Source organism: Camarhynchus parvulus, chromosome 1, assembly GCF_901933205.1.
Source record: "Camarhynchus parvulus chromosome 1, STF_HiC, whole genome shotgun sequence".
NCBI classification, from domain to species: domain Eukaryota; kingdom Metazoa; phylum Chordata; class Aves; order Passeriformes; family Thraupidae; genus Camarhynchus; species Camarhynchus parvulus.
The window spans coordinates 79,429,866-79,443,415 of NC_044571.1; the positions used below are offsets into that span (position 1 = coordinate 79,429,866).

At 40.4% G+C, this 13,550-nt stretch overlaps 1 protein-coding gene across 11 annotated transcripts in view; it reads right to left on the reverse strand.

The window, feature by feature from the left end:
• The window catches only part of FAT3 (FAT atypical cadherin 3), a 399,343-nt gene that overhangs the window by 35,172 nt on the left and 350,621 nt on the right, over positions 1-13,550 (reverse strand). For all 11 annotated transcript variants that reach the window (XM_030955753.1, XM_030955764.1, XM_030955773.1 and 8 more), the window contains 5 exons: positions 12,937-13,080; positions 12,187-12,384; positions 8,929-9,727; positions 1,575-1,709; positions 398-555 (listed from right to left, as the gene is read on the reverse strand). In XM_030955753.1, coding sequence (XP_030811613.1) covers positions 398-555; positions 1,575-1,709; positions 8,929-9,727; positions 12,187-12,384; positions 12,937-13,080 — 1,434 coding nt within the window. The remainder of the gene's footprint in view (positions 1-397; positions 556-1,574; positions 1,710-8,928; positions 9,728-12,186; positions 12,385-12,936; positions 13,081-13,550) is intronic.

The following is a 13,550-nucleotide window of genomic DNA, read 5'->3' on the forward strand; positions in this document are numbered from 1 at the left end:
TTGCTGGAATTAGCTCACTAACAGTGAGGGCATATCCTCTAACCACAGACAGGACAGAAGGGAAGAACAGCAATTTCAGCAGGCTTCGTTTTGACTACATACTCATATAAATGGCCAAATCTTACATCTCGTGCAGACTGGCTCCTGCACACAGACACACATAATGTGCTTATAATGAACAGCACCCAGTGGGGAATTTTCCAAGTAAAGTACCACTAACAAGCTGCTTTTCTGATCGTTGCTGCTGCTGTTGTTGAAATTGTTTTTCCCTGTTAGAATTAGACTTCATCTTCTCAATCTACAGCTGAAATGAGAACAGCATTCCCAAAATCAAGAGCCAAGAGAAAATACAGAATCGAGAAAAACAACTGCAGAAAAGATAAGTTATTTTAATTACCTTCAGAATTATACAGGGATTCGCTCTGGTGTACATTATAATCCCATTGCTTTGCAGGGTTCGCAGTCGGAGAGCCAACTTGAATTCCTCTTTCTTGCTATTTTCAGAAACACGGTATTTAATGTAGCTATTCCCAGCAAAGCTAAGGGAAGTGTGGCCTGAAACAACCATTTTGAAAAGACACATGTGCATTTAGTGATACATAAAATAATTCCTCACTGTTAAGTAATTAAAGAATTTAAAAAGTTAATGAGAATGACTAGAAATAAATAAATAAAACTCATTTTTGATGAGAGAAATCAAAGCTGGCATCTACTACTAAATATTTCTGCATTTTCTTTTTTTAAGCTATTTACCAGGGGATAGAGGAAAGTTCTATTTCTCCATATTTAAAAATAAAAAAAAGGGGTTTCTCCAAGTATTCAGCACTTTTCAGCTTATACACTCCTGGAGGTACCAGTCTTGCCCAACTGGTAACAGAGGGAATCAAAGATGACCACACCTGCACATCAGGCACTTGAGTTATGGGTGTCGAGTTACGTGTGGGCAGATGTCAGCCAAACCCTTGCAATGAGTCCCCTGCAACCACTGCCCAGGACCACATTTCAGTATCTGCTGTGCTTTCATCAGGCAAACAGCACAAATCCTCTGTCCTGCAGCCTGGCATTCACTGAAGTCAACAGAAAGATCTGCTTCACTGCCTGTCCACCTGGCTCTTCATATCCCAGGGAACAACTCAGATGCAGAGAACTAGCAGATGTCCTCAAACTTTCTTTTTGGGATAGTGTGGTGTTTTCATTAATAAAGCTTGGAATTTTGGTAATCTAAATAGTAAGCAGAAGAGTTAATTATGGAGCTTTGCCCATGGGCAGGAAAACATCTGGCATAACATTCTCTAGGAAAAATCCTGTTTTCTCAGCAGCCTGTTCTACTGAGCTGGTATTCGAGCAAGCCAGTGGGAATTTCCAAACAGAAACTGGATCACAGCCTACATACAGCCCCTTAGCCATAAAGACAAGTATTTATAGGGCTTATAATACACACCCTCCAGTGCCCGTGCTGAGGTGGGCTAAGCAGTACATTTTCTGTTAACTTCACTGCTGCCTCTGCCTTACAAAATGAGAATGGCAGCACTTTATTGTCCAAGCATATCCCCCTTTATGGCTGTGACATGCACCTGAACACTCGCCAAGCTTTCCCGGTGGGCACTGGCAGATGAACGGTCTCCGGTTGGCTTCATAGCCCACACACTGCATGTCCCCTGGGCACGGCTTCTCCAGGCAGGGATCCGTGGAGCCTGGGCACAGTGCTCCTGCAATAAGGTAAAACACTGTCAGGGATCCACAGTGTATAGCATGATCTGCTGCAATACAAGAGTAATGAAAGACCATTATTGATCGCACACTTCAGTACAAGCAAAAAATGGCTTAATAATAACAACAACAACAAAAAAGCCCCAACAAACCTTCATAGAAAGAACAGCTTTTGGGCAAGTACACAGCAGAACTGCAACAGTTCTTTTCAAAAGACTGCCCTTAACCCCATGGGAACATATTATAAAAACAACCTATTATGAGCAGTAACTGGTTTATAACTTTGTGTGATAACTCTCAGGCCATTCTTTTTCCCACAAAGCTTCCTGCACGAGGGCTTTAGAGATGTAAGTGAAAAAAATAGCTTGAAGCTATGCACTCCTCTTCCCTCAGAACACCCATGAGAAGCAAATCTAAGGAGGTAGAAATGGTCGCAGCATCAAGCCTGCCAGAGTTTAAGAAGCATTTGGACAATGCTCTCAGGCACATGAGGTGATTCTTGGTGGTCCTGTGCAGGGCCAGCAGTTGGACTTCAATGATCCCTGTGGGTCCCTTCAAGCTTAGGATATTCTGTGATTCTGAGCCATGCCTGGGCTACAGTGACACCTGGATTTTTCATTCTCATATTACACAGGACATGCTGCCAACTTGATCATACAGTACAGGCAAACTTGCCCTCTCCCTATGTTCCTTCTGACATTTCTGAGATCTTACATCCTATCCAGCTTGCCCAGGCCACCAAAACCTGCCCTCCTTTTTTCTAATCTGCAGGAACAGAACCATACTGACTTTTCAATTTGCTTAAAATACTTGGGAGACACAATTATATGTAGGTTTTTCAAAACCCCCTAAATTCTTTACATCTACCATGCTGAACATGTCAAAGACTTACTATTTAAAGCCACTCAATATCAAAAAAATTTTTGCATTTCATGGGGTTTGGCTAAAACTTCAATGTAACTTCTTAAAGTGTCTAAATGAATCTCTTTTGATTGTCCTAATCTTAAAAGATTTGCACACACTGTCTATAATAATACAAAACATGATACAACTATTGCTGCTTCATCTATGAATTTTCAGAAACATGTGACTTCCGTAACAGCTAGCCTTTTCTGGGTTGCAATAAGGTACTTGGGAGATGCAGGGTCAGTTTCTCCATTTGGGCATCAGTGTATGGCTGTTATGGAAGTAGTCTTCAAGTACAGGAAGAAAAGGCACTCCTGCCCTTGCTTTTGTTGATTTGCAGCCCCAGCATGAATGGAAGCAAAGGCAGTTGCTGGGAATGGACAGACACCTTTTCTTTTGTTTATCAAGTTAATTTATTTAAGATACGCTGGTGATGAATTTAATGATAAAAAGCATCTTCTTACCCACTGCTTTCCAAATATTGGCAGTTCTTGTATATTGCAGGATCTATATTGTAGGATCCTTACTGTATTCGAAAACTAGTTTACTTTTGAGCACATTGTTTTATTTACAGTTTATAAAGGAAGGAATCAACCTGTCATGTAGTACATCTCCAAAAGTAATGAAAGAAAGAATCTTACTGCTCTCACACTCTTGTACAAGCCAAGCAGGGCTCATAGTAGGCATAGCTGAAATTACCTGACACTGCAAGTATTTTCTGGGAGAAGAAAAATTACTACTGTAGTTTTCAAAGTGCACATGGGCTGACTACAAATATGGCAATTACTGTAAATGTCCTCCTTGATGTACAGCACAGTCAATTTAACGTTTAACATCCTCTCCTCCTTTATCAAACATTTGTTTGAGAGGTCTGTGGAGTAAAAGATTTACAGTACTGCCTGTAGCACTGTTAGAAAATGATGCATGGCAATCTTTATTAATCACATTAGTAGGTAACATTAACAGGAATAACAGCTGCAATACACAGTCACACTTTAGGCCTTATAGAATCAAGGAAAAACTGTCATAGGGTTCTGGACTACAGATTAATATTTTATTTAAATGTAATATCTGTAGAATTTAACAGAGAATATGATGTTTTCTATACTTTGGTTTGTTTGGCTTTTTTTCAGAATAAAACTCCTCATTTCTTAGATTTCAATGGCAAGTAACAATTACTTCTGAAGTTATAACGGGTTGTTAAAAATTCTACAGGCTGCTTTGTATTTTCACCTTGGTTGCTTTAGCTATTTTAACTCATTCTTATGTGACAAATACACAGCCTTCTAGTGTCTGCAGAGTATATCTCTTCTTTGAACAAACTTAAACCTTTAGTGAGGCTGCAATTCGAGTGAGCCTCTGTGTAGCTGACAGACATGCCATTTGGACTAAAGCCCCACAGCTTGTCACAGTGCAGCAGAAAGAGGCACTGAGATTTCCAAACGTGGCTCTGCAAATTTTCACATCCCCTAACCTATGACTGTATCCTTGACATGAAGCAATAAAGGAACAGCTTCCTTTGTCATCTGCCTCTGCCAGGATTTTTTTATCTGATTCAAACTCTGATTTGTACTTTAGAGCCATCCTTTCACATTCAGAAAATATATGGAAAAGATATAACGTACTCTGTGCAACGGTGGAAAGAACTGTTTATCCTGAATGGCCAAGAATACTCCTTCTGGTAAACTACAAGGAAACCAACTTTTTATTCATCCTGCTGCAGCAGGATTTCATAGCTGTCACAAAACTTTAAAATATTCAGACTTGCTAGAAGTGCTTTATGCCTGTCTGTATGGTTATAAGTACATAAGCCACAAATCTGCATTATTGCATTGCCCCAGCTAACACACATTTTCAGGCTGATTTCACAACTATGTGGAGCAAAATTGTAAAATTGTTCAAGGTTACGCTGTCCACATCAAAGATTTACAGCCTGAGTTTAAATAAAATTATTTTAATGTTGCATTTCCACTCCAAAGGGCAGTCTATTTTCCATCCAATAAAAGATTCAAGAAATATAGGTTCAAATTCATCTTTTTTTTTCTAGGCAGGTCCAGACATCTATGGCATTCTCTTGAAACTCATATTAGCATTAATAAAAACTGTTCTTTACAAGGTACCACAGAAACACATGAGTTAGCATCAAGCAGTGCGTGGTAGGAAAAGGTGGAATAGGGAATAGACCCACTTGATTTTGACAGATCATCTTCAGCTAAATTCTCTAAAAGAAGATAAAAGTATTTCAATCTTCTAACCAATATACTGAGGCAGAAAACACTGTTCCATTGCAAGATGAGAGATTTATTTAATTCCTGCTCCTTCAAAAAAGAAGCACTTCTAGGACTGTAAATATATTTTGAAAATTGAGTGCTTCAAGAATTTTAACTTCAGCCTTGTGATATTAGGCGGTTTTCTATCAGCCCAGTCTCCTGAATCTGTATGAGTATTACAAAGACTCTGTTTTTTTCAATTACATTAAAAAAATAGCTTGAGAGGAGGGAGATTCCTGAAAGCCAGAGTTGCAAGAGCACAGGGAGAAAACCTTCCTTGGACAAAGGTGACATAAAACAGACTACAGCCAGATCTAACCAAGTTATCTGCAGTTCTCTGTTCCCAAGCACAGACCTTTTTCTTCCATTTTCCTTGCCAGGAGAATTCCAGGCTCATTAATATTCATGTGTGTGCTTCCTGAAAATGGGAAAAGCACTGTTGTACACATAAGAACTGGGCTGCTGATGCCCAGTCCTTTAAAGCATCCAGGACTCTTTTAGAGGCAATGTGTGCTCTGTGGAGCTGAGGCCAAAAATCACCTCCGAAGAACAGGTCCTGTATTAACAGCAGATCCTCACAGTCTATGATTTCCTTCTGTCAGAGCATTCACAAAATTCTAAAAGTGGCTTCATAAAGTCTGAATTATCTTGTTTCATGAGAAAGTGGTCCAAGGCCCTGTTCTCTTGCTTAAATAATGTGGATGTATCTGCATTTTTGCCGAACACTCTTGGGTCAATTAGAAAAATTCTTTCAAACTATTAGGCCAGAACCATATTAAACTTTTGAAATGGAATTAATCTCATATAGCTTTAAGGTATGATTCATCTGACTGATTTTAGACATCTAGGGAGAGATGTATCATATAATTAAAAATATCTCATTCTTCCCACAATCTGCAAATGGGGCCTGGAGTGACCAGGACAGATGTGGATATAGGTCCATATTTGTCAAGATTCTTTCAATCCATTCCTCTCTCGTAAACTTATTAGCGTACCATCACGTTTGTAGGATTATAATGTAGAACAACTCTAGAGCAAAGCAGTCCCAACAAAACCTGCTCTGCCCCTGCACCTTTGTCTCAACACAAAAGAATTACTTTGCATCATGAAAAAATACAGAATAGATTTTTGCCTTTGAAAAATGAGAATCCCGTGAGAAATGTTTTACAGGAATATATTTATTCCATTGCTCCTACATTTCTTTCTCCCAGCACTGACAGATGTTTGCATACCTCATGCCATGTGATGGGAGGTTGGTAATTGCAGAGCCCCTCTGGTCACGCTGACACAAACCCCAGTTTGTGACAATATTTTTCATACAAACACAAACAGATGAGCAAAAAAATCTGAGGAGACAGTCTGTTATTGGAAAACTCTTTAGTTCAATTTTATTGATTTAAAAGCTAAGATTGATGCGTGTGAACTTTTGAACTTACCCTTCCAGAGATGAGCTGTTGAAACTCCAAAGTTCACCCACTGCCTACTTTACAGTCTCCCTGCATTTTCACATTAGATAACTCTGTTTGCTCACAAAGGTAATCTAGGCAAGTTATGCACAGCTGGCATGCATAAATTGTGCATATCTGTGACATCTGCCAGTGGACAAAAACACTCCAAGTATGATACATATTTCAAGAATGAGTGAATTAGTTCAAACTCAAGCTTTCTGGGCCATAATTGAATCAGATCTCTGGAAACATATGCAGTATTTTAATGGCTTTTTCATAATTCAAGGTATTAATATTTACTGGATGTGGAACTATTTTAGCAACAAAGGAAGTGTAATACTTTTATTACAGTGCTAATATCTTGCTAATGCTGTCTCATTAAACAAGCCAAAACAAATCCATGCACTTTTTCCAGAATTGCTGCATCTGTGCATTTATTTATAAGAACTACTGATGGAAGAAGCATTGCATTTTTCCAACTCTTTTACTCTAGCTTTCATGGAAGCAAAACTACCCATACATTCTCTATTATGCTCCCACAAGTCTGTGTCATCTCCTATGTGAGAAAACACAGTGTGTTTACCTAAATACCAAAATATTTTCTGTGGCTCCTTTAATTAAAAACAGTAGAAGAGGATGAAGCATTAACTAACGAGGAGAAGGCCCACAGCATGAACCTTTGCTTACCACCAAGGTGTATTATTTCTGTGCAAGTAACAGACACCAAGGTGTTCATCTCTTTGGCAACTCTACCTAACTCAGCAGCTCTGGATAATTTTTTACTACAGGCTGTATGGCAGGCTGGATGTGCTCAACCCCACCCCAAATTGTGTGGCCCCCCCATGGGAAATGCCCACTTAGTGGCTCAAATGGGAGCAGCGGGAACCCCTCCAGCTTTTCAGCAGGACCAGGACAAGCTGCCTGCTACAAGTGCTCCTGCACAGCAGTCTTCAAGGCCATGATAAACGGCCCAGAGGCTGAGGGCTACAGTCGCTCTCAGAACCACACTGCCTCTCCAGCAGCCTGTCATCCATTTTAAGGATTGACTGGTACATGACAGAAGAATTTGGAAATTGCTGTCCCAGCTGAATTTCTGTGCTTCCATTGCAAGCTTGCTGTACCAGGAGAGCTGCTGGGTCAGAACTGTCCTGCACTGCAAAGTCCCTTTTTTGGAGTTAAACTAAGGGATTATGAGGCAGAGGGAATAATGCATCATTATTAACTTTAATAGGTAGTGAAATGAAATGATAAACAGTGAAAATTTTGGCTGCCAGAAAACCAATTTCTGACTGTGAGGACTATCACTATCCCCATGGAGATGAGGATTTGTGATTTCTTGATACAAAAGTGAGACTAAGTTTTAATTTAGAGAATACAAAGAAGTTTGGCAGACAGTGTTCCCGCACTGGCTCCTGGACCTGACTGGAGGATATTGCAGCATTGTCCCTTTTAAATCTGTGAAAATCCTTTACTTCAGAGCCTTTCATGTGTAACAAAATGCTGACTATTGTTATGATAGATATGTCTATTTGAAACTTATAAGACTCTTCATTAAAAAGTGGACAGATAGTCTGCTCTTGAATGTACCTCAGATAGAGATCATGGTATTTTTTCAGAATTGAACTTCTTTGCCACTACTATCCATGTGCCACAGGAAGAAAAATTATTTCTGGTTAAGTTTTATGCAATTTATGCCTATTTTCATCCCCACCGAGGTCAGTGGTAAAGCATGAAGCCCTGCTGACTGCTGCAGAAACAAAGGTTGGTTATTGAGGGATATGGCTGCTGAATTCTTGTATTGCTTTGTGTGTGTGCGCATGTGTGCTTAAGATGAGGGAGACTTAGATGTATTGATTTTACAGCAGCTTTTTTCTCTGGTCTTAAATGAAGTGGAATGAGGAGCAAATAGCCTGGCAAACAAAAGAAACAGAGCCAGTATTACAACTGCCCGAGGTTTTAAAATCCAAGTGCAGAATCATACAGAAGCCTGGCTCGCAAGTCTATTTGTCATATGCCCATGTGAAATCTCTGCCAAAATGTGGAGCAGCCCGAAACCCACCCTGTCCCCTACTGCAGCATTAAAGGTCAGGAAAAGCACTTGCTAATAAAATACTTCATTGGTTTCTGTGGCTGTCTGCAACAATGGGACTGAGAAAGGCCTTTCCACCTGCCTGGCTTAGGTCAGGGGTGCTTTTCCTTGGAGACTGCTGGTGCATTGCTGGAGAGCAGGCTGCTCTGCTGCAGTCACAATCCAGGTTTATTCCAGTGGTGGCACCAACTGATTGGGAAACTACATCCCTCCCTCTCCTGGTCTTTCCTCTCCCACTCCTTCCCCTCCCCTGGAAGCTGGCTGATTGCAGAGCCTCCAGGAAAGCGGTCTTTGTCGCAAAAGGCCAAAGTTCATAAACTTCCATTTACATCAGTAAACACGAACAATTCTTCCTGAGCCTGAGAAATCAATTCCCACAAGGCATCAGCCAGTAGTGCTTTAGTGGACTGAATTGAAATGCCCCTTCTAATCTGCATCAGAGGAATAAAATGGATCCTATAGCATAATGTGCAGCGATGGGAGGGGAAGAGGGGGCAGTACTCACCATTGCACATGCAGCGCACATTCCTGTAAAAGCGGGGGCACACAAAACTAATTCGTGCCGTGCTGTAAGTCATCAGGGAATGTGAATCAATAGACAGACTTTGCTCACAGTGTTGTTCCTGACAATCCAGTCCAGAGCAATTCTTCTCCAAGATAGCAGAAATACGAATCACATTTTCCAAGTGTCTCCTCGCATTGGTAAGCTTCTGGATCAAATAGGCAGGCTTATAGAAGCCGCCGCTGTGCATCTGAACGGCGAACAGCATGTCGAGCTGGCTGCTGCCCGCCACCGGCTGAATGCTGATGATGTGCAGGCTGTCCTGCTTCTGGGAGAGCACCGCGTTGCGCAGGGTGCGCCTGAACCCGTGCATGTGCAGGCCCACAAAGTCTTCCGGGGAAACGTTCTCGAAGCGGATGGTGACCGTGTTCTGCAGCATTTCTTGCAGCAGCTGCTCCACATGGACCACAACATCGATGGGCACCTGGAAGCGGCCGTCGCTCACGGAGACATTCAGGACGTACTTGCCGTTATCCAGCCCTCCGAGGGCGATGATCTTCCCGTCATGGCTGTTGACCTTGAACAAACTTTTCTGCTCTGATTTTAGAGTGTATGTGAGGACATCGTACACATCCTGATCTGTGGCATGAATTTTCCCAATGACTCCCCCGGGAAAATCATCTTCCATGGTGACAATGAAAATCTCCAGCGGAATGGCAGTTGGTTTGTGAATGCTCTCTTCAATAACCCTCACCTGAACATAGGTATGGGAAACCTGCTGAGGCTTCCCAGAGTCCTTTGCCTAATGTAATATAGGAAAAAAAAAAAAAGAAAAAAATAAGAAATAAAACCACACACGGAACACAGCCTGCAACCGTAACTTCTTGCTAATTCTCACAGCATCAGTAATTCTGGAAAGAAGTTCTCAAAAGAACGCTCAAATGCATTTGCCAAATACATATGTAAAGAAGTATCTCAGCCATTTCTAGCAGTGGAACTTACAAACTCTTTAGGGAAGCACTGATCTCTAAGTGGATTGCAGAGAGAAATGTGTCAGTAGAATGTCTCATTACTCAAACTGAAACGTTCCCAGGATCCCACAGCTATCACTTGTCATCTTCACAACGGAGAATATACCAACAATGTGGTATATTCTGCTCCAAACACAGTTTGGGCTCACTTCTACCCTGGAGAAGAGACTGAATTCCAGTGAAATATTGGCCTTCTGCATTGCTTGGTGTGCTCCAAAGCACTCCATACCCTGCTTAGTTTGTGTGGATGTGAGGGAGTTCAGAATTTTTCTACAGCATTCTGCCCTTCTTTACCTGAGGCAACCAAGAAACATGCTTGACATAAATAAAATTTATCATCCTCCAAAAATGAAATAGGTGCTTGTGCTGTTACTAATGATAAAATATGAGAGTTGGAAAGATGACTGGATGACCCAGAGCAGGTATTACAGCATCATTTGCACTATTTTTATAGAGAGCAAAAGAGCAAGTATGACAAAAACCCCAAGGCCATCTTGACAGAAGGGTGTGCAAACTTGAATCAGGGTCCTTTCCTACAATAAGAAAAATGTTTTATTGCAGTCCCTATTACGATATCCTGCTCCGCACATTTATTTGCTTCAGAGAAGAACAGAAGACTAAACTGCCACTAGGCAGAGATGTAGGACATGTTCAAAGATCTTTGTATTTGGACACAGGAGGAAAATTTACAAGCTGAAGGAAAAAATGGGAGGATGACAACAGTAATATGGACACTACTATGAGCACATTAGTAATTAATCTTCACTCCTAAAAGAGCTGTGTGAAGTATTTAAAAATATTTTATATATGTGTGCAGACAAATGCCCATGTACATAGAGAAGAGATTAGGTCTCATTCTATTTTCTGTTTTAACATTAATTCTTAATAAACCTAATACAGAGGAGAAACCTGATAGTGGAAAAGAGAAAGCAGCACTCTGGCACATATGGATGGAAAGAAATTCTTCTATGGTCTAAACATAACAGGAAACTATAAAACACGTTTTCACTGCAGAAATCCCTGAAGAAAATAATACTGGGAGAAATCATGCCTCCACAATCCAACAGCATGGTTTTCTGAGCATGTTGGTGCATCTCAGACACGGTGGTCTGTCTAATATTTCATTTATATGAAATATATGGATCTCTAAACCTGGAGGATGCTGCTCAAATTTAACTCTCATGCCCAGTTTTGGCTACACTAGAATTCTGGCTAGCAAATAACCCAGAAAGCAGGGTATTTTACTATTAAGGCATGGTAAGAAAGGAAGAAAGGTGATGATTTTTTATTTCCATACAAGGCTAAAAAATAGGTTTCAAGGATATTAAATGGCAAACTTGTAAAACTTTGATTTGAACTGTTAGTTAGCATCAGAGCCTATATTTTGTGAATTGTAACCAACAATTGCCTCTAAGGATGCTACTGTTGTGAACATCAGTAAATGTGCTTGTAAAGGAACAGACAGGCCATGCTTAGAGAGATCAACTCCAGCAAAGCAAGTAGAGGAAGCAAGAATTTCAGACACAGCTTATGGGACCCTGACTCAGTGAAGAGGTTCATTCCCTAGACCTGCATATTTATTGAACCCTAATACATCTTCTCTGGCAGACCTGAGAAATGTGGACAAATTACTTTTGGATTTACAGGTTTTGGCAATCAAAATTACCCTGGTTACAAAGCTTCTCAACAATTATTCTAAAGCTAAGTTTCAGCTGGACTTCTATCGCATGTCTTATTTTGACATTCTTTAAAAGCTAAGTTGACCTTGGAAAAATGATTTCATGAATACTTGGAAGGCTTCCAAAAATTTATGATTAAATTTATGACTTAAAAGCAGAAATTATTTTCATTCCTAAAACAGTGTTTTGCAGTCACTTGTTCTGGGGTGTATTTATATGTATATAATGCATTTTTTCTCATTTTCCTTCCTTAGCTACAGAAAAAAAATGATGAAAATCTTAAACCATAACGGTTGCTGCTCAGAAAATTCATTTCATGCCGAGGAAATTGGAAAGGTGGCTGGCTACCTATTTATATTTATATGAAACCAGGTTTAAGAACATCAAAGAAAATATTCTGCATTGTGCATTTGCAAACTGGAATGTGTGGTATTTACTCGCAGAATACAGCCCATTAAAAACAATCCATACAGGGAAAGTACAGGTTACCTACCACTAAGAGGTTTTTTTTTGTTTCAGTGTAGAGTACAGATGTAAAAATCAAGCCTTACCTGCACGCAGAGCACATACTCAGTTGAGACCATGTGCTTGAAGATGACTGCAGACCTCAAAACGCCATGAGGGTCCAGTGTAAACTCCTCCTCTTCATTTCCAGTGAGGATGGTGAAGGTAAAAGGGGGGCCATTGTGAAAAGAGTCTTTGTCTGTCACTACCAGCTGCAAAATGCTTGTGCCCACTGGTTTATTTTCCTTTACACATATACACAGCGTATAAAGAAAAGGATTAAAATGATACATATTGCAAGCATGAAATAGCACATTTTTCTATCGTGAATATTCAACTGAATGCTCTTTGCCCAAGCTGGCATTTCACAAGCTGAGCTTTGTTGATACCGCTTATGCCCCGTGGACCAGCGGCAGAGATGAAGGAACCCACCACACCTCCAGGGCCTGCTGGGCTCTCTCTGATACTCTGTCTGATCAGGACTGACTAAAAGTCAAGACTCACACCCAGAGCAAGGTATAAAGAAGTGTGAACTTATCCCAGAGCAGACATTTTGAGGTTGGAGTACCTGGTGCAGCAGGGATGAATGTTAAAATGTGTGACAGATGCTGTGGTTAAGGAGCCTCAGCAAACAGAAACTTACCAAAAGACTCAAGAAAGATTTGTTTCTATTTTTCTTTAGATAAGACCACTTGATACATGTTTTGCAGATAGATCATCAAAAGGTATTTAACTGAAACCAAATGCCCGTGCATTTTAGAAGTCAGAGAAGTTTTTGATGTGCAGGATAAACTTACTTGAATTACAGCCGTGTAGTTAGCTGGAGTAAACACAGGGCTGTTATCATTCACATCAGAAATGTCCACATTGACCGTCACAGAAGAAGACAAAGGAGGGGTACCACTGTCTCTTGCCTGGACAACTAATGAATAACCAGATATCTGAAAAAAGGTGAAAACATCAAATCACTGTGAAAGCGGTCCTAAATTTTAACCCAGGTTCTTTACATTCAATGCACCACCTTCCATATTCTAAGGAAAGCGGTTTGGCCTTGTTACCTTCCTGCCCTTAGTATAACATTATCCTGCTTATCACCACATTGTGCCCCAACTTCAGTTTTATAAGGCTACTAATAAACATAACAGCTTCATTGTATTAAAATAACTGCATCAGATAAAGCATTCCTGAAACAAAGGGGCAGACAGAAAATAAATGACAGATAGTATCTGAACTCAGCCATTAGTCCTGTAAGCTTACATTTCCATCTCTCCTAGGTGTCCGCTGGGATAAGTGACCTGATTCTATTTATCTTACAGTTGGTTTCCAAGATATTATATAAATTGCTTATTAGAGCCAGTATCAGTTTGACACATACTGCTTCTAAAGCAGTGATGGAGAGCCAAGAAAAAGT